The sequence below is a fragment of the Geotrypetes seraphini genome, chromosome 5 (assembly GCF_902459505.1).
Source record: "Geotrypetes seraphini chromosome 5, aGeoSer1.1, whole genome shotgun sequence".
Taxonomy (NCBI): domain Eukaryota; kingdom Metazoa; phylum Chordata; class Amphibia; order Gymnophiona; family Dermophiidae; genus Geotrypetes; species Geotrypetes seraphini.
Window position 1 is genome coordinate 102,803,390 of NC_047088.1, and position 21,139 is coordinate 102,824,528.

The 21,139-nt window shown below is 40.8% G+C and overlaps 1 protein-coding gene across 1 annotated transcript in view; it reads left to right on the forward strand.

Annotated features, from left to right (window-relative positions):
* VKORC1 (vitamin K epoxide reductase complex subunit 1) overlaps nt 1-19,909 on the forward strand; it is a 28,299-nt gene extending 8,390 nt beyond the window's left edge. The window contains exons 3-4 of the mRNA XM_033945054.1: nt 3,457-3,566; nt 19,123-19,909. Of these exons, the coding sequence (XP_033800945.1) occupies nt 3,457-3,566; nt 19,123-19,340 (328 nt within the window). The 3' untranslated portion in view covers nt 19,341-19,909. The remainder of the gene's footprint in view (nt 1-3,456; nt 3,567-19,122) is intronic.
* Nucleotides 19,910-21,139: the final 1,230 nt, after the last annotated feature.

Consider the following 21,139-nt stretch of genomic DNA (forward strand, 5'->3'; position numbering starts at 1 on the left):
GTAGAGAGACCAAGTTCCTGGATGCTGTAGGCAATTGCTTCCTGGAACACCTCATTAAGGAAAATGTAAGAGGAAATGCAATTCTGGACTTAATTATAAATGGACTACGAGGACCGGCGCAAGGCATAGAAGTAGAAGGGATGCTGGGAAGCAGTGATCACAATATGATCCGCTTCAACCTGGACACAGCGGCAAAACATCAATCCAGAACAACGGCCACGGCACTGAACTTCCGAAAAGGAAATTATGAAGCGATGAGACTCATGGTGGGGAAGAAGATTGAGAAGAGAATAAGCACTGTAAAATCACTAGAGCAAGCATGGGCCTCTTTTTAAGGACACAGTCACTGAAGCGCAAAATCTATATATACCGCGTATTGACAAGGGATCCAAGAGGAAAAAGAACAAGGAACCAGCAAGGCTCACTGTAGCGGTGAAGGAAGCGATCACAGACAAGAAGACTTCGTTTAAAGAATGGAAAAGGTCAAAAATGGACGAAAACTGGTAAAAGCACAAGCAATGTCAAAGCAGGTGCCATAAGGCACTAAGAGGGGCCAAAAGAGACTACGAGGAAAATATAGCAAAGGAGGCAAAAACTTCAAGCCGTTCTTTCGATATATTAAGGGGAAACGACCCGCGAAGGAAGTGGTGGGGCCGTTGGGTGACAATGGAATAAAGGGAGTGCTAAAGGAGGACAAAGCCTTTGCCGACAAACTAAACACATTTTTTTGCATCTGTATTTACCGAAGAGGATATATGCAATATACCAGAAGCCAACAGGCTATATGCAGGAAACGAAGACTGGAAACTGACAGGGTTGACGGTCAGTCTAGTAGAGGTATGCAGGCAGATTGATAGGCTTAAAATCGATAAGTCCCCGGGACCGGATGGCATCCATCCAAGAGTAATCAAGGAACTGAAAAGGGCTATAGCTGAACTGCTCCAAGTAATTGCCAATCTGTCAATCAAATCAGGAAGGATTTCGGAAGACTGGAAAGTGGCGAATGTTACTCCGATCTTCAAGAAAGGTTCGAGGGGAGAACTGGGAAACTACAGACCGGTGAGTCTGACCTCGGTACCAGGAAAGATGGTAGAGGCACTGATAAAGGACTGCATAATTGATCACCTAGACGGAAACAATCTGATGAGGACCAGCCAGCACAGCTTCAGCAAAGGAAGATCTTGCTTGATGAACTTGCTACATTTCTTCAAGGGAGTAAACAGGCAGATAGACAAGGGTAACCTGATCGATATTGTATATCTGGATTTTCAGAAGGTGTTCGACAAGGTCTGCATGAACGACTACTTCGAAAAATTGTGAGCCATGGAATCGAGGGTGAAATGCTCACATGGATTAAAACTGGTTGGCGGATAGGAAACGAGAGAGTGGAGGTAAATGGAAAAACGTCACGAGTGGAGTGCCGCAGGGTTCCGTGCTTGGACCCATGCTCTTCAACATATTTATAAATGACCTGGAAATTGGTACGACGAGCGAGGTGATTAAATTTGCAGATGATACAAAGTTATTCAGAGTAGTGAGCACACAGAAGGATTGCGAAGACTTGCAATGTGACATAAACACTCTCGAGAAATGGGCCACGACATGGCAAATGAGGTTTAGCGTGGATAAGTGTAAGGTGATGCATGTCGGTAAGAAAAATCTTATACACAAATACAGGATGTCTGGTGTAGTACTTGGAGAGACCCCCTAGGAAAGAGACTTGGGAGTACTGGTCGACAAGTCAATGAAGCCGTTGCGGTGGCGGCGAAAAGGGTGAACAGAATGCTAGGAATGATTAAGAAGGGGATCACTAACAGATCAGAGAAGGTTTATCATTCTGCTGTACCGGGCCATGGTATGCCCCCCACCTGGAATACTGTGTCCAGCACTGGTCACCATACAGAAGAAGGACACGGTACTACTCGAAAAGGTCCCGAGAATAACGACTAAAATGGTTAAGGGACTGGAGGAGTTGCTGTACAGCAAGAGATTATAGAAACTGGGCCTCTTCTCCCTTGAAAAGAGGAGATTGAGAGGGGACATGATCAAAACATTCAAGATAATGAAGGGAATAGACTTAATAGATAAAGACAGGTTGTTCATCCTCTCCAAGGTAGAGAGAACGAGAGAGCACTCTCTAAAGTTAAAAGGGGATAGATTCCGTACAAACGTAAGAAAGTTCTTCTTCGCCCAGAGAGTGATAGAAAACTGGAAATCTCTTCCGGAGGCTGTTATAGGGGAAAACACCCTCCAGGGATTCAAGACAAAGTTAGACAAATTCCCACTGAACCAGAACGTATGCATATAAGGCTAGACTCGGGGCACTGGTCTTTGACCTGAGGGCCGCCGCGTGAGCGGATTGCTGGGCACGATGAACCATTGGTCTGACTCAGCAGCAGCAATTCTTATGTTCTTATATTCACACCACTGATTTTCAATATCATCTCATTAGAGACCCCTCCCCCCCCATCCATCAATCCTAGAGTAGGGTATCGTACATTAGAATAATGGATTTATTTATTTATTTGTTTGTTCATTTTTATAGCCCATCCTCCACAGGAGCCCAGAATGGTTACAAGGATACATACACAAAGTTATAAAGATATATACAATATCAATAACAATATCAAGAGAACAAAAAAAACCAAAGCAGAATGTAAAAAAATAAAATGAAGTTTTTAAAGATCATCAGCCCAATCAATAAAAGCAGAAGACTGCAGGCCGAGCCGGCCACAGAAGATCCCTCGCCAGTTAGTGGAACAGGAAGGAAAGATTATCTCCGACATAGGCCATCGGGGTATAGCCCCTGGCTAATGGATAGAAGTGTCGCCAAGGGTCCACCAAGTCACTGTCCCTATACGAAGCCTGTAAGCTTTTCCTGTCAGCTTTACCATAGCTAGTCAGTCACGGGAGCTGAGTTATCCAGGGAAGGATTGATTGTTAAATTTAAAATTGCCTCCCAAGATCCCAAGAACTCTCACTTTGTGATTGTATCAATACTTATAACTCCTCAAAAAAGGCCCCCTGTTCTGAATTGGGAGCATACACATTCACTCATTTGTAAAGGTCGCCCTCCAATTCCACTTTCATCATTAAATATCTACCCGACAAATCCCTGATAATCTTCAGAACCTTATGTTGTAGTGAGCACCCAAAAAAAGATACCCACACCATTGGTTTTAGTGCCCTTCCTATTAGAGGCCAAGTATATAGGGGTTCTTCCTGTGGGATAACAAATGCTCATGGCACACCCGGAAGTGTGTCTCTTGGATAAAACCAATACCCACGCTAAGGCACTCTGCCTATTTAAAGCACAATTGATGTTTGCAAGGGAGGTTCAGGCCCTTCCCATTCAACGTAAGCATTCCAAAGGTCTGCTGCTCATCTCAACTCATACCATGCATGCTCACCGTCACCATCAGGTATATTCTTACAAGTTTTGTTGTCTTTTCTCAGGTGGGGCCGTGGTTTTGGGCTGCTGGAGAATTTTGTGGGATGGAACAGTGTGATCAATCAGCCAAACAGTGTCTTCGGGATAATGTTTTACAGTTTACAGATACTGCTGGGTAAGTGAACAGTTACATACTGGGAAATATAGTATACTTTATATATTGCTCCGTTTCTAGATATCTTGCTTGTCTCTCTATATATCCTTCTCTCTACTTTTGACATTTGTAGATTCTAGTAATGGGCATGGGCTTGATACTAGATATAGGGGTGTGCAATGAATTATAGCCAGTTTTTGGATTTTTACTTAATGACCGAGTTTCAGACTTGGTTCATTTCTGAATTTTTCATGTATAAAATTTCTCTTACACACAAAGAAAAGGGTTTTTTTTTATGTGTAGAGAGTAACATTACACACAGTAATTTGTAGATTTACATGCACTATATCAATTTGGGTGTACTTTTAATGTATGTAAAATGGAATGAACTGAACACATACAAAGAACACTCATCTCTACTGAGATGTATGTTCTGTATATTGCTCCATTACTTGGTTTCTCTCCATGCTCTCTGTAATACCCATCAAAGTCATCTTCTTGCAAAAGCTAATGTGTGCCATTCTACAATATCTTTCTCTCTTCTGTTCTCCTTATCCTCTCTCTCCTCTTCTCTCTTTCTGAAATCCTTGTTTTTTCTAGTACACCAGACAATATGAATTTTAGTGCATTAGATATTTCCCTGATATTAATGTATTGGTCACAGATAACATGACCATTTTATTTTTTTCATCAAAGGGGACATCTATTAATTGTCAGTCCTGCCCCACCCCAATCCTACCCTACACCGCCCCCATTCCACCCCCAATTTCTTCCATTCATTTTTCATGTACACATAATATCTTATTAATTCATAATGGTAACCATTAAATTTTTTTAAAAAACTACAAAGCACACTATACACAGAGAAAATGTTAATTTATCATTTATATTTGGGGGTTTCAAAGATTTCAAGGCAGATGACTTTAAAATATGCATTGTCACCTCAGTAACTATAGAAAAATAAACAAATATAGTGCAAAATATAGACAGCAGATATAAATTCTCAAAACTGACACATTTTGATCACTAAATTGAAAATAAAATCATTTCTCCTACCTTTGCTGTCTGGTGATTACATGAGTCTCTGGTTGCGTTTCCTTCTGTCCTTTCTTTCATTTCTTTCTTTCTGTACTCAGGCCCAACAATTGTCCCTTTCTATTCCCTCCCTCCGCTGGCCCTTTTCTGTCATCATACTCTATGTTTCTATGTTTCTTAGTGCCCCCAGTGCCTCCTTCCTATGTCCTTAGTGCCTCCTTCCTATGTCCTTAGTGTCCAATCCTATGTCCTTAGTGCCCTCAGGACCTCCTTCCTATGTCCTTATTGCCCCCAGGGCCTCCTTCCTATGTCCTTATTGCCCTCAGGGCCTCCTTCCTATGTCCTTAGTGTCTCATTTTATTAATAATAATAATAATAACTTTATTTTTCTATACCACCATAGTCAGATTGACTTCTAGGCGGTTTACATAGAAAGAAGGCTGGACAATCAGTGAATTACACAGTGAGAGGAAGAAGTTACATAATAATTAGGGAAGCATAGTGAAGGAATACATGAGAGAAAGAAGTTACGTAATACATTGGGGGTGTAAAGGGAAATAATATCTGAGGGAGGTCATCTAGTTAGGCAAGGAATTTGTCAAATAGAGCGGTTTTAATTGATTTTCGGAATGTGTTGTAGGTCTGTTCGGCTTTATTTATGTGGTTTCCCAGCCAGGATTGCTGTCTGTTTGCTTGGAACATGAAGGTTCTGTCTAGGAAGGATTTGTATTTGCAGTCTGTGATCTTTGGGTATGCAAAGATGCTTTTGTTTCTGGTTGTACGTGTGGGGTTGTGTAAAGTGAAGTGTGCTTGCAAGTAGGAAGGTGCTAGGCCCCAGGCTTGTTTGTAACAGATGCATGCAAATTTGAACAGTATTCGCGCCTCCATTGGTAACCAGTGTAATTTTTTATAATAGGGGCTGATGTGGTCTTTTTTCTTCAGTCCGAAGATCAAGCGAACTGCAGTGTTTTGCACTAATCTTAATTTTTGTACTGTTTTTTTGGGGATGCCCAGGTAGGCGATGTTGCAGTAATCTAGGGTGGATAGGATCAGCAATTGTACCAGTAATCTAAAGGATGTTGTGTCAAAGTATTTTTTGATAGTCCTTAGCTTCCACATCGTGTAAAAGCATTTCTTCACCAGTAGGTTTGTGTGGTCAGTCATGGGTAGGTGAGTATCTAGAGTGATACCCAGTATTTTTATGGTTTTGGAGATTGGGTGTTCATGGTCGTTTATTTTTAGTGAAGTTTTCGTTATTTTGTCGTTGGGGCTTGCCAAGAAGATTTTTGTTTTCTCTGTGTTTAGTTTTAGTTTGAAACTGGTGGTCCATTTTTCGATTTCCATCATAGTATGTGAGAGTTTATCTCTAGTTTCATTTGTGATGTCAGTTATGGGGATTAGGATGGTTATATCGTCTGCGTATATGTAGTGTTTTAGGTTTAGTTTTTGTAGAAGGTGACCTAAGGATGCGAGGTAGATGTTGAATAATGTGGGTGATAGAGGGGAACCTTGAGATACCCATGAAGGGTTTTCCCATGTGTTGGAGTAATTTCCGTTGCTGGTTACTCGGTAGGATCTGTTTGTTAGGAATTCTTGGAACCATTTCATTACCTTTCCCGGGATTCCTATTGCGTCTAGGCAAAATAGCATGATTTTGTGGTCGTCTAGGTCGAACACACTGCTAAGGTCTAGTTGCAAAATCAGAGCGCTTTTGCCTTTGCTGAAAAGTTCATAGAGTTGGTTTAGTATGGACGCTATGACAGTTTCTGTGCTGTATCCTTTTCTGAAGCCTGATTGGTGTTCACTGAGAATGTTAAATTTGTCTATGTAGTCCGTTAGTTGTAGGTTGACCAATCCTTCCTGTAGCTTAGTGAAAAGGGGAATGCTTGCTATGGGTCTGTAATTGGTTGTTAGAGCTATTGAGGTTTTTTGATTTTTGGGGATAGGAGTAATCAGTATGTGTCCCATATCCTTCTTTAAGGTTCCATTTTTAAGGGCCGTTGTTAACCAATTGAATAGTTCCATTTTGAATTCAGGGGGGGCAGCTGTCATGTCCTTAGTGCCCCCAGTGCCTCCTTCCTGTGTCCTTAGTGTCCCTTCCTATGTCCTTAGTGCCTCCTTCCTGTGTCCTTAGTGCCTCCTTCCTGTGTCCTTAGTGTCCCATCCTATGTCCTTAGTGCCCCCAGTGCCTCCTTCCTGTGTCCTTAGTGTCCCATCCTATGTCCTTAGTGCCCCCAGTGCCTCCTTCCTATGTCCCCCTCACTGCCTTCCAGACTTTGTCCCACCCCCCGAAGCCAGTCTGCCTACCTCCCTTCCTCCCATCCCCTTGTGCAGTAGAACCCTTGAGCAGCATCTTTCCATTTCTACCCCCATCCCCCCATACAGTAGAACCCGTCATTTTTCTGTCCTTCCCTCCCTCCCATCCCTGTACAGTAAAACCCTTGAACAGCATCTTTCCATCTTCCCCCCCGCCACTACCGCAACCCTGCAGCCGACCCCACTGACCCTCCCACCGCGAGATGACCGACAAACCTCCCGGCTCCAGCAGCATTGGCAGCCACAGCACTCTAAACACGCTGCTTCGCGGTCTTCTACTGCCCGTGATTCCCTCTGCCGCGTCACTGATGATGTCATCAGGGACGCAGCAGAGGAAATCAGTTGCTGTAAAAGTCTGCGAAGCAGCTTATTTAGAGTGCTGCGGACGCTGCTGTAGCCAGGAGGTTTGTGGTCGTCTCGCGGTAGGAGGGTCAACGGGGGTTCGGGGGCGACGATGATGAACACGACGCTGCTGCCTAAAGTACCACACCGGTGGGCCAAGGGAGGCTTATTTTTGTGTGTGTGTGTGGCAGGGAGGGCAGGAAGCGATTGCTTGTCCCATTGTCCCTGTGCACAGCTTCGGGACACTGTTCCTGAAAATGGGACATTTCGGCGTCCCGAAGCTGTGTGTGGGGACAACGGGACAGGGGATCTAAAAATGGGACATATGGTCACCTTAGTCATGGAGCATTGGGATGCTCATGAAGGATCCTTTAAAGTAACCAGGACTATGACTTGATTGTATCCGATGACACAGGAGTGTCATCAACTGTTCACTCAGCCCAAGGTGGATTCCATGGTAGCACAGGTTACCAAACACACATCCCTTCCAAGTGAGGGAGGTGTGGCATTAAAGGATATGCAGAGTGGATATGATTCTCAAAAGACAGTTCGAGACTTTGACCCTAGGAATCATAGTAGCCACAGTAGCTTCCTTTGTGACACGTATCTGTCATACCAGGTTACAGAGTCTTGATTTGGCAGGTGTCGAGCCTTTGCCTCAACTCCTGTTGGCAAGGGTAGAATATGTGGTGGATACTCTTTACGACAACATCAGAATCATGAACAAAGTTTCTGTGTATGTCTAGTAGCACTATAGAAATGATTAGTAGTAGTAGTAGTATTTGATCTTAGCCCATAGAATGCTGTGGATCAGGCAATGGGCCGGTGATTCCACCTCCAAGGCTACTCTCAGTAGTCTTCCTATTGAGTGACAAATGTTGTTTGTTAAGGGGCTGGATCTCATGACCAGTGTAGCAGATCATCGGCCAAAATCTCTGCCAGACAGCAGGCCCAGATCCTCTAGAGCAGGGGTCTCAAAGTCCCTCCTTGAGGACCACAATCCAGTTGGGTATTCAGGATTTCCCCAATGAATATGCATGAGATCTATGTGCATTCACTGTTTTCAATGCATATTCATTGGGGAAATCCTGAACACCCGACTGGATTGCAGCCCTCAAGGAGGGACTTTGAGATCCCTGCTCTAGAGCAAGCATGTCAAACTCAAAGGCTGACACGGGCCAAATAAACAGGGTTTAAGTTTATGTGGGCCGCAAAAATGTCATTTTTCATAGAAACTTAGGTTTATTTTGAAAAGTTTTTTTTCTGGCTACAGAAGTTAGTTTTGACAGAGGTAAACTGTATTTTTTCCAAAGTTCTTTTCCCGTTGTAGTGCCATATCTTTAACTTACCAGACACAGAATAATTGCACATATTAATAAGTGTAACATAAATAAACGTATACTCATGTTTATTTTGTACTCCAAAAGCGAAATATTTCCTGATAGGCGCACCATGCAAGTCAATACAAGACTGATTCACTGTTAGTATTTGTGAGGAGGAAATGGCGCATTATGACTAGAGTGTAGGAATGCCACAGAGGAAACACAAACGCAGTCTTAGAATCGGGAGGAGGCGCTGCAAATGAATGGTCTCTTCCCCCTTTTTATTGAGAATCATAGCTCCATTAATTACTTAGCTAATGCTAGCTAATCTTCTACAAGGTTATAATTTCATAATGCATTTACAGCGAGGATTAGACCAAGGTAACTTATTGTTTATCTATTTCATGTGCTTCACAAAGCTACTATCTCACGTGACATATGAATACATAATAACAGTTCAATAAAGTGATTCCCAATGTGTACATTTCTGATATGTCTTCAATCTTACTATGGCATGTGACAGTCCAAAGGTTATAATGCATATTTCTTAAGCTTTCTTGATTAGCCTTAAGTCAGGATCTGCTTTGGCACATAGGCAAAGTCTGATTATTGCCCATATAAGGGATGCTTAAACCAGATAAGAGATAAGATAAGGGTAAACCTGTGTCAGGTTAATATGTGGCAAAAGTCTTGTGACAAAGATGCTAGTATTTTCCTTTACTTAAAATGGCTGCATGGCAAGAAGGGAAAGGGAATGGGAATAATTCATAATTCTTTCCCAGGGCTCATAATTCTTTCACAGGGGCGCTGAAATCAGTGTGCCGATTTCGCCCTGTTTCAGAATGGTGGAATGGCGTCCCTACATTTCCCCTTACTTAACTATTTTTAAGGGCTTATAGAGGTGAGGCAAATCTGCTCAGGATAATTTGGATAACGACCATAAAATGGACTTATGGGTAAGTTAAACAAGGCAGACATTGCAGAAAACAACAGAGGGTAATCAAGAGACCTAATTCAAAGAGGAGATATTGCAGAATAACCTGGATCCACTGGCCAGATTGGAGCCATGCCCATAAAGCATTCCAGCACTCTGGTGAGTTATCGTGTTCTTGATTTAACAAGCTAAGTGCTGTGTGAGGTATGATTGATGTTCTTAGCTAAAGCACAAGCTAATTGTGATAAGGGTTTATTTATTCTATAATACTAACCCAGGTACATCAAATGAAGAGACTGTCAAAGAGATAAGTTCAGCTTTTGAGAGCAAGTTAACATTGCTATTACATTGATCATTTAAATTTTAAAGCATAATTAGCAGAGGTTAGAGAGACAGAGTGTCTTGCTTTAGCTTTAATCAATTGCTTTCTATTTACCAAGGCTGCCCAGAATCTACTCAGGCAGCCTGGGGTATTGTGTGTTAAATTAGCAGAGATGTCCCGCAGGCAGGACAAGGTGAGCATTAATATATGAAATATTTACAAAATGCGAACAGTTCCATAACTACAACTAGCACATGACAGATTTTTGTGATTTGCTACTATGGGGGAATAAATGGTCATGGCATCCCAGGGTAATTTTCTAGCTACTTTTCCCCATAATGTAAACCTGGTACATGATACTTCAGCTTCAGGCATACAATTGGTTAGTAGGAAAATCTTTCTTATTCCCCTTGGTGCTAACTTAATCATTTCCATATAGTGCCTCTGGAAGCTGCAAAATCTAATGTGTTGGTAGTAGTGTTTTTGTTATTATATGCACATTTCAAATATAACGACACATCTACAATTCACACCCCTAATCCAAAACATGCTCACACACACAGTCTGGGACCCCAAACACGTCACACGTATATCTCTCACATATTCAATAAGTACTAATAAGGTGCACATGTTATAATCAAAAGTGTGAGTCCCTATATCTTCCTAAGCCAGTCGGAGGGGTCTGGCATTAATTAGTGTTCCCTAGTAGATATGTGAGGCATATCAAAAAATCCCTAAATGTCCCTAAAAATAAGAGAACCTCAAAATTACTTTCCCTATACCCAGAAATTCCGGGCATAGTAATCTAGAATTAAATGCATGAAGAGGGAGAAGAAATGCCCAGGGCAAACCCTAAAAAGCCCAAATATATGCATAATATGTACAGTTAACTCATGTGAAGGTGAGACAAGCAATGAATACACACAAGACAGATTTTGTCTAGGGCTTAGTAATCATATTAAATGTAACTCGTAAAAAGAACTTGTGATGTGTCAGCAAATAATCAAAATGTAAATCACTGCCTCCTGTGGGACAGGCATATTACCTGCGACAAGTGTTACAGTAAATAAAAATATGGGATAAACAAACAGTTCTTTTCCAAGAACAATGCATGAGACAATAATAAAGAAAATACAACAGCTAACAAAATATCATAATGGGCCTATTAGATTCTGAAGATCTGCAGTGCTACTATAAAAAGCTTGCATGGTGTGGGTACATTTTTTGGCAGAAAGGTATTAAACCATAGGACAGGTTTGTTAAATTAAAAAAGGGAAAAGCACAACAGTTGCACACCTAATGTGAAAATTATCAGTCTTTTTCAAGGTGAGAATGGCTTGGTCACTCAAGCCTTTAAGGTGTCCCCAATTCACAGGATCAGTCTTAGAATAACGCTTTCTTTTCTGGTTGTCTTGCTGTGAGGTGGGATTTTGTTGTGGTTTCCTTAAGATGGAATCGAATTCAGGAATGGGGTTCTGCAGGAATTGATGCCATGACAGGAGAAAGGGAAGATAGACTGGTCACCTGCCTGCCTGGTGAAAGTGTAAAATGTGTGCCCAAATAGCAGGTTGTGTTTCTTGGTAGGGACCCAGCCTTGAGAAAGCGTTTCATCGCGAAACATGTCGGCACAAGAAGTCCCTATACTGACCACAAATTAAAAGATAAGTGATCTTATAATGATTTCTTAAACTATTTAAAATATTTAACATATAACAAATTTAAAAATGGTATAAAATTTAAGGCGAAAAATATTTTAAAATATAATTAAGATTGATCCAGGGAAGATTCTGCACTTCAAGCTTAACGTTGTGATAAAGTTTGAACGTGGAGTGGTGCATCTGAGGATCAATATAGCATTCTAAGGAGCTAGATTCTGAGGTTTGAATCTATCTTTGTTGTGGATATAAATAGTGAATGCTATATATAACCAAGTGCCTTTATATTGATTGAAACAGGATTAGGAGACAGTACTCTGAAAAATAGTTCAAACGGTTAATAGTGAACAAAGACATGTGAACCTGTCTCAAATTAGGAACGTCATATTTCACTGGGTTCTGTTTTAATAAAGAAGATGTTAATATAAGGTTTGCTGTGCTAAATATGGCTTCTCCTGTAGAATCATAAGGCAAACCGTGAATCAGCTGGATATCCCACTGTAGGCAAAACTCAGAAAAAGCATTGGAAGAATATGCAGAGCCATTGTCTGTTTTTTTAAAGGTTTTGGCTTTCCCATAACTGCAATGCATTGTAACATATGATTAATTACTGGATTCGTTGTTTCTCCTGTTTGTGATGTTACCCAAAGATAACCAGAATAGGTGTCAATAGTAACGTGCAGATATTTCCATTTCCCGAAAGGGGGATATTGTGTGACATCCATGTGCCACACTTGATTTACTGTAAGTATCCTGGTTTTTACCCCATATTCAGCAGCAGAATGCAGCTGAGAGCATTTGTGGGCAGGATTAAAATTTTCACCAAGGCTTTGGCATTTTGGTGGAAGAATGAATGACTGGCTATAAAACTGGTAAATTGTGCAGTGTCTGCAATCTTATCTCCTATAGAAAGGACTCCAGGAAGATTTTGATGGCTACGAATGGGAAACACACTAAGAAAGTGTTTACGTGTTGACAATAACAAGTGTAATTCAAGAAACAAGGATAGTAATTTTGTCATCAATTGACGGGGTGACGTAGACACCAGGAAGCTGGTAAATTAAATTACGAACGTACAGATTGTCTGTAATCTGGTTCAATGGACAGAGGGAAAAGGTTTGCAGCGCAAGAATAACAGTGGCTACATCTGAGCGCTGAGCGGATTGTTGTGGGGGAGTGAATAAGACCCGAGAAACATTTTCTTGGGTCCAGTGCACGACTCCACGTGTCTTGCTGCCGTCTGTATAGACAGTGAGAGCGTCAATTATAGGTGTTAAGCTTAGTGCAGAATGAAATTCCAAAATGCCTGCTGACACTAGAAATAAGCGTTTATCTTAAGGATAAGGAGGACAGATATGACCAATGTAACTTATTAATGCAATTTGCAATTCTTCATTATATTTAAAAAGAAATTCCCATTGCTCTTACGAAATGGGAAAGGGGATAGATAATCAGATACAGACCCAGAATGTTTAATGCTCTATTTCGTGCCTTACAAATCAGTGAACTATACATGTATTGAGGAGAACTGATATTCTTAGGGGTGTATGTGGTAAATATATCCATTCCACTAAATGTAAACGATTATCTGGGGTTAGCTGGCCTAAAACCGCACTAGGTTGGCGTTTCTGTGGAAGGATTAATAAAGAAAGTGCTATAGAATCTTGAATCTTATTAATCCATTGCGTTAATAATAGCTGGTTAATAATCGCTATCACCTTTTGAATGTCTGGTGTTATATAGATCAAATCTAAAAATTGTTTGCCTTAATGTGCTTGTTGGTAGAAGATAAGTATTTATAAAATTCAACATAATATGAAAAAAAGTTGCTAAATCATATATATATATATATATATATATATATATATATATATATATATATATATATATATATATATATAATAAAATGCTAGCCCGTGCATGCGCACTTGCGACGCGTGTTCCCTGATCCCTGTTCTGTTGCACTGTGCCAGCTTAATGCGCATGCGCGCATACTACGTCACCAAACACGCATCGTAAGTGCGGAACCGCAGCCAGCCAACGATCGCCTCCACAGCGGAAGGATTGGACCCCAGCGTTGGACATCCTGCTCTCCTGTCGGCTCCTCTCACGAGCCGCAGCAGCGTCGGAGAAGGCTTCCGATGCTGGCGGGGATCGAGAGGAGCCGCGGCGCACCTCAAGAGGCAGGAAAGGAAGCGCAAAAAAAAAGTCCAGCTGATACTTTATTCGCGGGCCCCAATCCAAACGCAGATTCAAGCAGCGCGTGCAGCATTCTCCACACGCTGCTTCGGGGCCTTCTACTGCCCTGATTTGCTCTGCCGCGTCTCTGATGATGTCATCAGAGACGTGCCAGAGTAAATCAGGGCAGTACACGGCCCCGAAGCAGTGTGTGGAGAGTGCTGCACACGAAAAGTCACCGTGCCTCAGAGCGGCCTGCGAGGTTCCTTACAGCCGGTAGGCTGTTTTAAAGAAGAGGAGCCGCATGCTGGACATGGGGAGCAGGTAAGAGGGTCAGGGGGAGAAAGTAAGGAGTGCTGCTGGACAGGGGGAGCAGGTAAGAGAGTCAGGGGGAGAAAGTAAGGAGTGCTGCTGGACAGGGGGAGCAGGTAAGAGGGTCAGGGGGAGAAAGTAAGGAGTGCTGCTGGATAGGGTGAGCAGGGAAGAGGGACTGGGGAGCAGGGAAGAATTGCTGCTGGACAGGGGGAGCAGGTAAGAGGGTTGGGGGAGAAAGTAAGGAGTGCTGCTGGACAGGGGGAGCAGGGAAGAGGAACAGAGGAGTATATAAGAAGTGCTGCTGGACAGGGGGAGCAGGGAAAAGGGACTGGGGAGCAGGGAAGAAGTGCTACTGGACAGGGGGAGCAGGTAAGGAGTGCTGCTGGACAGAAGGAGGTAAAAGGAAGGGAGAAGGCCTACTGCTGGACAGGTGGAACAGGCAAGGGGTGATGGTTCACAGCCGAGTAAAGAGAGAGACAGAAAGCGACCAAGGAGAGAGAGAAAGAAAGAAAGACACACACATCTATTCTAGCACCTGGCTAAAGAGAGAAAAAGAAATAAAACCACACACACGCATATATATATTCTAGCACCCGTTAATGTAACGGGCTATAAAACTAGTGTGTATATATGTATATATATATATATATATATATATATATATATATATATATATATATATATATATAATTTACCAATATAAAATATACAAAAGGTATAAAATAACGATTCTATGACGATCGGGTTATTGTGATTTGTTTCACATGAACCAAACGGGTTCTTTAGCCCTCTGAGAATCATATAAAAAGGCAAAATAGGAAGACTGGATTGATTATATTGGTATAGTAAAATTGGAGACGTATAAGAAATGTACACATTGGGAATCACTTTATTGTAACTATTATTATGTATTCATATGTCACGTGAGATAGTTGCTTTGTGAAGCACATGAAATAGATAAACAATAAGTTACCTTGGTCTAATCCTCACTGTAAATGCATTATGAAATTATAACCTTGTAGAACATTAGCTAGCATTAGCTAAGTAATTAATGGAGCTATGATTCTCAATAAAAAGGGGGAGAGACCATTCATTTGTAGCACCTCTTCCCGATTCTAAGACTGCGTGTTTTTGTTTCCTTTGTGGCATTCCTACAAGTGGCGCCTGAACACAGGGACCTTCGCCAACCCTCGCCCTGCTTGCTCGTTCTGACGATTAGACCTGGTGCACCTCATCCTCCGGGATCCCTTCGAGTAAGTATGGGAAATTCCCTGTCAGATTTACAGCATGCACATGTGACAGAATTGAAGAATATTCCGAGACATACAGATAGAGAGGCCTCTGATTCACAGTTAAACTGTTTAGTACAAGAGATAGGAGAGCACTGCTCCCAGTATCCAGAAAAGGGATTATTAAAATTAGAAGATTGGCTTAGTATGAAAAGACTCATAACTTAATAAAAAGCATACCATTCTATTTTTTTGATTTAAACCATTGGGCCAAATGGTATTGAAAAAGTAAATAGATCTTTGCTCACTCTGGTATAACTTGGTTTTTACATCTCCTCTACATGCTGTTATTGGAATATGATCAAGTACAAAACATTTGAAGTCCTCAAACGAGTGTTCCTTTTCAGCACAATGACAAGTCAGCACATCATATTGTCTTCTATGGGTAATATTTGACCGGTGTTCAAACAACCTAGTTTTTAAACCTCTCATAGTGTGTCCTATATAGCAGAGATCACACGGGCACACTATTGCATATACTACACCCATAGTTTCACAAGAAACCAAACTTGTCATTTTCCAAGGTTTTCTCCGTGGGATCAAAACTAAATCTCCTTCACTAATCAGAGGACAAACAGTACAGCTGTTACAATGAAATAAGCCTACCCTTTCCACCCCTTTACTAGACCAAATATCTGCCTAGCACAACAGATCTTTTAGATTTTTATTTCGTGAGAATGCCACTTTACAATCCAATCTATGGCAATTTTGTTTAGTTTGCACCATTGGCCATAAGCTTTTAAGTTTTCTCCCCAGTCGCTGAGAAACATCAGAAAATCTCATTACACTTGTCACAAAGTCAGTATTTTCTGAACGATGTTTATACTGTAAAAGTTGTTCCCGAGGACTATATTTTGCTCGTTTATACACCTTAGAAATCACTGATTTTGGATATCCCCGTACTTCATATTTATTTTTCAGCTCCATTGCTTTACTAATAAATTCCTCAGTTGAATGACAAATTCTTCTATATCTGAAGAATTGCAATACTGGGAGATTATTTTTTAAAACACCCGGTGCATACTTGTATATTGCAATAATGTATTCTTATCAGTTGGCTTTGTGAATACGGATGTTAAAAATTTCCCATTTACTTGATTGATCTTGATCAATTCATCAGTATCACTCTTCATTTCAAATTTAATAGTAGGATGGCATTCATTTAAATAGCACAAAAAATACCCTAGCTGTTCTTGAATTGATGTCCACAATAAAAATATATAATCTATGAATCTCTTCCATATTTTAATATGAACCCTAAAATTTGATTCATAGATCCAATTATTTTTAAACTTAGCCATAAAGAGATTCGCTATCGAAGGGGCAAAGGATGCCCCCCATTGCCACACCCGATTTTTGTTGATAAAACTTCTGATCAAAAATGAAGTAATTCTCTGACATTGCTATAGTAGCTAAAGATAGCAGAATTTCTGTAGGTACCTGATGAGGTCTAGGACGATTCTCTAAAACTTCTCTCACCACCATTCTTGAAGGATGCAAGTGTACAACGACTTAACATCCAGGGTAGCCATTATCACAACATCGCCTTCTTGATTATGGTCTGCCAGACATGTCAAAAAATCAGTCTTGTCCAGTAAAAATGAAGGAATAGTGAGCATTAATGGTTGCAGAAAAACTTCCTAATAATCACAGCTCTTGATTATATTATGTCTTACTGTGCAATAATAAACCATAAATAATTCTCCATGCGCTGTTTTTTTAAAAAAATTTTTGTTTTTATGTGAAATGCTCAGACCCTACACCCCGTGATTAGTGATAAACTCACAACTAGGGTTCATAAGGGGACCATCATGGCAATCGCCGTCCCCATACACCTACCAATCCATATAACGTCAATTCAGAGTTAGCTGCCTAGCGTCAAACAAACATAATTATGAAGAATAAATCTTCAATGACTTATCTGAATATGGAGGTGGTGTTTATTATGAGCCCCAGATCACTTTAAAACGATTACTTCATTCATTATCTTCTATAAAAATTGTGCTGATATCCCGTCCCCCCTACTCGAGTTTCACATCTTCATCAGGGAAGGACACTGAATTAGCTCTCCTAAATGAATGAGCAACTGGAACAGAAAAACTTCAACATATTTACATACTCTTTCCAATAAGGACCCTCTGGCTGATACAATCGGTCATCCGGGTTTTTAAAAAAATCCTTATGAACTTTTGGAAGAAAATACATGATGGGGATAATAAATTGTTGAAATGTCAAAAAAATTTATATTCAGCATTGGTTATATATCCTAAAGCTTTCCCCTCATTCACTACTGTTAAAATTTCTGAAAATATCATATCTGAAGGATCATCTGGTAGTATTGAATAAACATTTGTATCGTTTAGCTGGGAATAAGCTTCATGTAGATATTCATCTTTACCCCAAACAACCACCCCTCCCCATTTGTCAGCTCTCCTGATGACTATAGTAGGATCCTTTTGTAAATCGACTAACATCTTCCGCTCTTTTACCGAGAGATTCTGAGATTGATGGTAATATGTACTCTCTATTTTTTCAAATTCTGCATATACTAAAGCTTTAAATCCAGCTAACACTGGATCTAAGTTACCAGGGGGAGTCCATTTACTTTTTGCATGAATAAGAACGGCTAAAAAACTCATTGGGTTGCCATCTGCATATAAAATTAGTTGAGGCTTTTTTCTCCACTTTACTTAAATGGTTTTTCAAGGGATAGTTCTACCACTTGGCTTATAACATTTTTGCAACATTTTTTTGCTTGCAGTAATTTATTTAAACGCCTCTATCATATTTCCCCTCTCCTGCCTTTCCTCCAAAGTAAACCAAAAAAACTCTGTGGAGTGACGATCTTCCTAAATGGACTTTATTTGAAAGTATCAAAGTTCCAAAGGTACATTAAAATCATCCACATAAAATAATTCCATCCACATAAAAGTAAATCATCCACATAAGAGCCTTAAAGGACTTAGTCCGCTAGGTATGCAAGCAGTGTCTCACTTCCAGCTCACCACTCAATTGTTTCCCACGTACTCACCTTTATAGGACCCCCAGGGACCCCTGAAGAAGACTTTTTGTCAAAACGCGGAACGTGTTGGGTCCTGTATCCCTAGCGGACTAGGTCCCTTAAGGCTCTTATGTGGATGATTTACTTTTATGTGGATGGAATTATTTTATGTGGATGATTTTAGTGTACCTTTGGAACTTTGATACTTTCAGATAAAGTCCATTTAGGAACATCGTCACTCCACAGAGTTTTTTTTTGTTTTCTCTGGATTTTCTTCTTTGTGGATATTTGGGGGTCAATTCCTTTTGTTTTTTTCCTCCAAAGTATATAGATTGAGATCTTTAAGTCTGTCCCCATACGCAAATATCACAAAGACCACACCATTTTAGTAGCCTTCCTCTGGACCGACTCCATCCAAACCTGACAGTTGGATGCCAGTCAGACCTTAAGTATATGAAGAATGGTTTATTACTAAGATACTTTGGGGTATTATTTGAGCTCCATTAATGTTTCTGTTTGGCATGATTGTTTCATTGTTTTGATTGTTCAGTGTTTAACATGTAATAATTTCAGAGCAGAACAGGGCTGTTCTTCAGGGAATTTCCCTATACCCCTCCTTCATATGTGTTTCTAGAAAGGGCTATCACCTGCTTTGGAACAAAGTAAAGGGGGCAGCAGAGCCCTCTGAAGTAGAAGGGATTCCAAAACCAGAGTGGATTCCATCTGCACTGCTCATAAGCACTGAGATTACCTATCTGCCCAGAATGACACACCTGTCTAATAGAAAAGATATTAGCAAGGTAAGAACCTAATCTCTTTTTGATAAAGTAAGTCATTTTTAACCCTCTCTCTTTTCCTTTGATTTCAGGATTTGTAGGAACCATTGCAGCAGCTGTCACTCTAATTGGCACTTCAGTCGTGTCTGTGGCCGGCTCCCTGTTCCTGGCCTATATCCTCTTTTTTGTTCTCTATGATTTTTGTGTCATCTGTGTCACCACTTATATCCTGAACTTCACCCTTTTCTTCCTCAACTGGAAGCGACTTGGATACCTCCAGCTGGAGACTAGGAAAACCAAGAAGCACTAAGAAGGCACGAAGAAGGCATTTCCTAAGAATCTCCAGCAGTCTCATTTCTCTACAGGTTTTCTCATAATTACAGAACACTTCCCAGATATTGTGAGAGCCTTTTCCCTTCACAGGAACAGTGTCTAAATATCATTATTGGTAGCTTTAATTGTTAAAGTTTTTAATTTAGTCTAAAATACAAAAAAAGTCATCCTTCACAGTAAGGGTGCCAAATCTACAAAATTTCTTCCTTCAACAGCTTTAAAGGAACAAACATATTCCTGTCTGCTAAAAGCATCGGCTACGAAATGAGTGCGTGAGTGACGGTGCATTCAGAACAATTCTAAATGCAATATTCAAAATTTTTTATTCAGTCTCAGTGTTATTTTACTGTATTTAACTGGGAATGCAAACTAGCAGATGGGATCACTTATGTTGTAGGAACCCTTTCTCATTTCTCCATACATTTTACGCCCACCATGACAGACACACTACACAGAACTCTAGAAACAGTGGCAACATGGCTGAAAGACCATAAACTAAAACTGAACCCAGACAAAACAAAATTCATACTTCTCAAAAAAAATAAAACCCTAACCATACCAAACCTAGTAATAAACTCAATCACATACCACATTCAACCCACTCTAAAAACTTCTGGGAATGATAGACAGATGCTGCACCATGCAACCACAAATCAACAAAACAATACAGAAATCATTCGCGGTCATGAGAAACCTAAGGCAAGTTCAAAAATTCTTTGACAGAAAACAATTCCAGCTCATGGTCCAGTCCCTAGTCCTAGGTCTCTTTGACTACTGCAGCATCCTATATCTCCCCTGCCCCGCAACAATGATAAAACAACTACAAACAGTACAAAACACAGCCCTGAGACAAATCTATTCACTAAGAAAACACGACCACATCACCGAGGCATACCTCAACTCACACTGGCTCACAATTCAAGCAAGAATACTATTTAAATTCTACTATTATTTAAATCCATAAATGGTGACAGCCCAGCCTACTTGAACAACCGCCTAATCCAAACTACCACAACCAAACACAGGAGAACCCAGACACCATTCACATACCCTCCAATCAGAGACATCAGACAGAAAAAACTGTATGATGGTCTTCTAGCCACACAGGCAGCAAAATTAGACCACCAACTCTCCAATCTACTAATCGCAACCCCAGACTACAAAATTTTCAGAAAAGACATAAAAACCCTGCTATTCAAGAAATCCATGAAGACTAATGTAGGAATGGAATCCAGTAAACACACACTTGCAGTCTTAGAGTCGGGATGGAGGCTAGCTACGAGTCCCTTTTATTATGCTTCTAATCTAATGAAATCATAGTAACTCCCTTGTTTACATACCTAATGATTGGTGGGTACAAAGGTACATGCTTTTACATCGTGATCACCTGCCCTTTGCCTCGTGCTTTACCTTGTGATCACTCTCCAACTCAGCACTTAGGCAGGGGCCTGATTAACACGTGGACACAACCTGAGTCTGTGTACGTCCTCAATGCCTGTCAGCTCATGTCCTTTCCAAATAAGGACTGCTTGATTAAGATAAGGATTAATATATGACAGGGGTCTTTTGACAAGAAAGGAGGGGGGAGTGCCTCAGCATCCTGTCACAAGGTTTCCTTGTTATAGAATGTCGACGTGGCAGGAGGGGAGAGGGAAATGAGAAAGGATTCATACTTCCACAGGGCCTCAGATCCTCACACAAGGCCTAAGATCAGTGTGCTTACTTGACCTAAGTGCTGACCTTGCCGTGGTTCAGAACGACCTTGCCCTGGTTCAG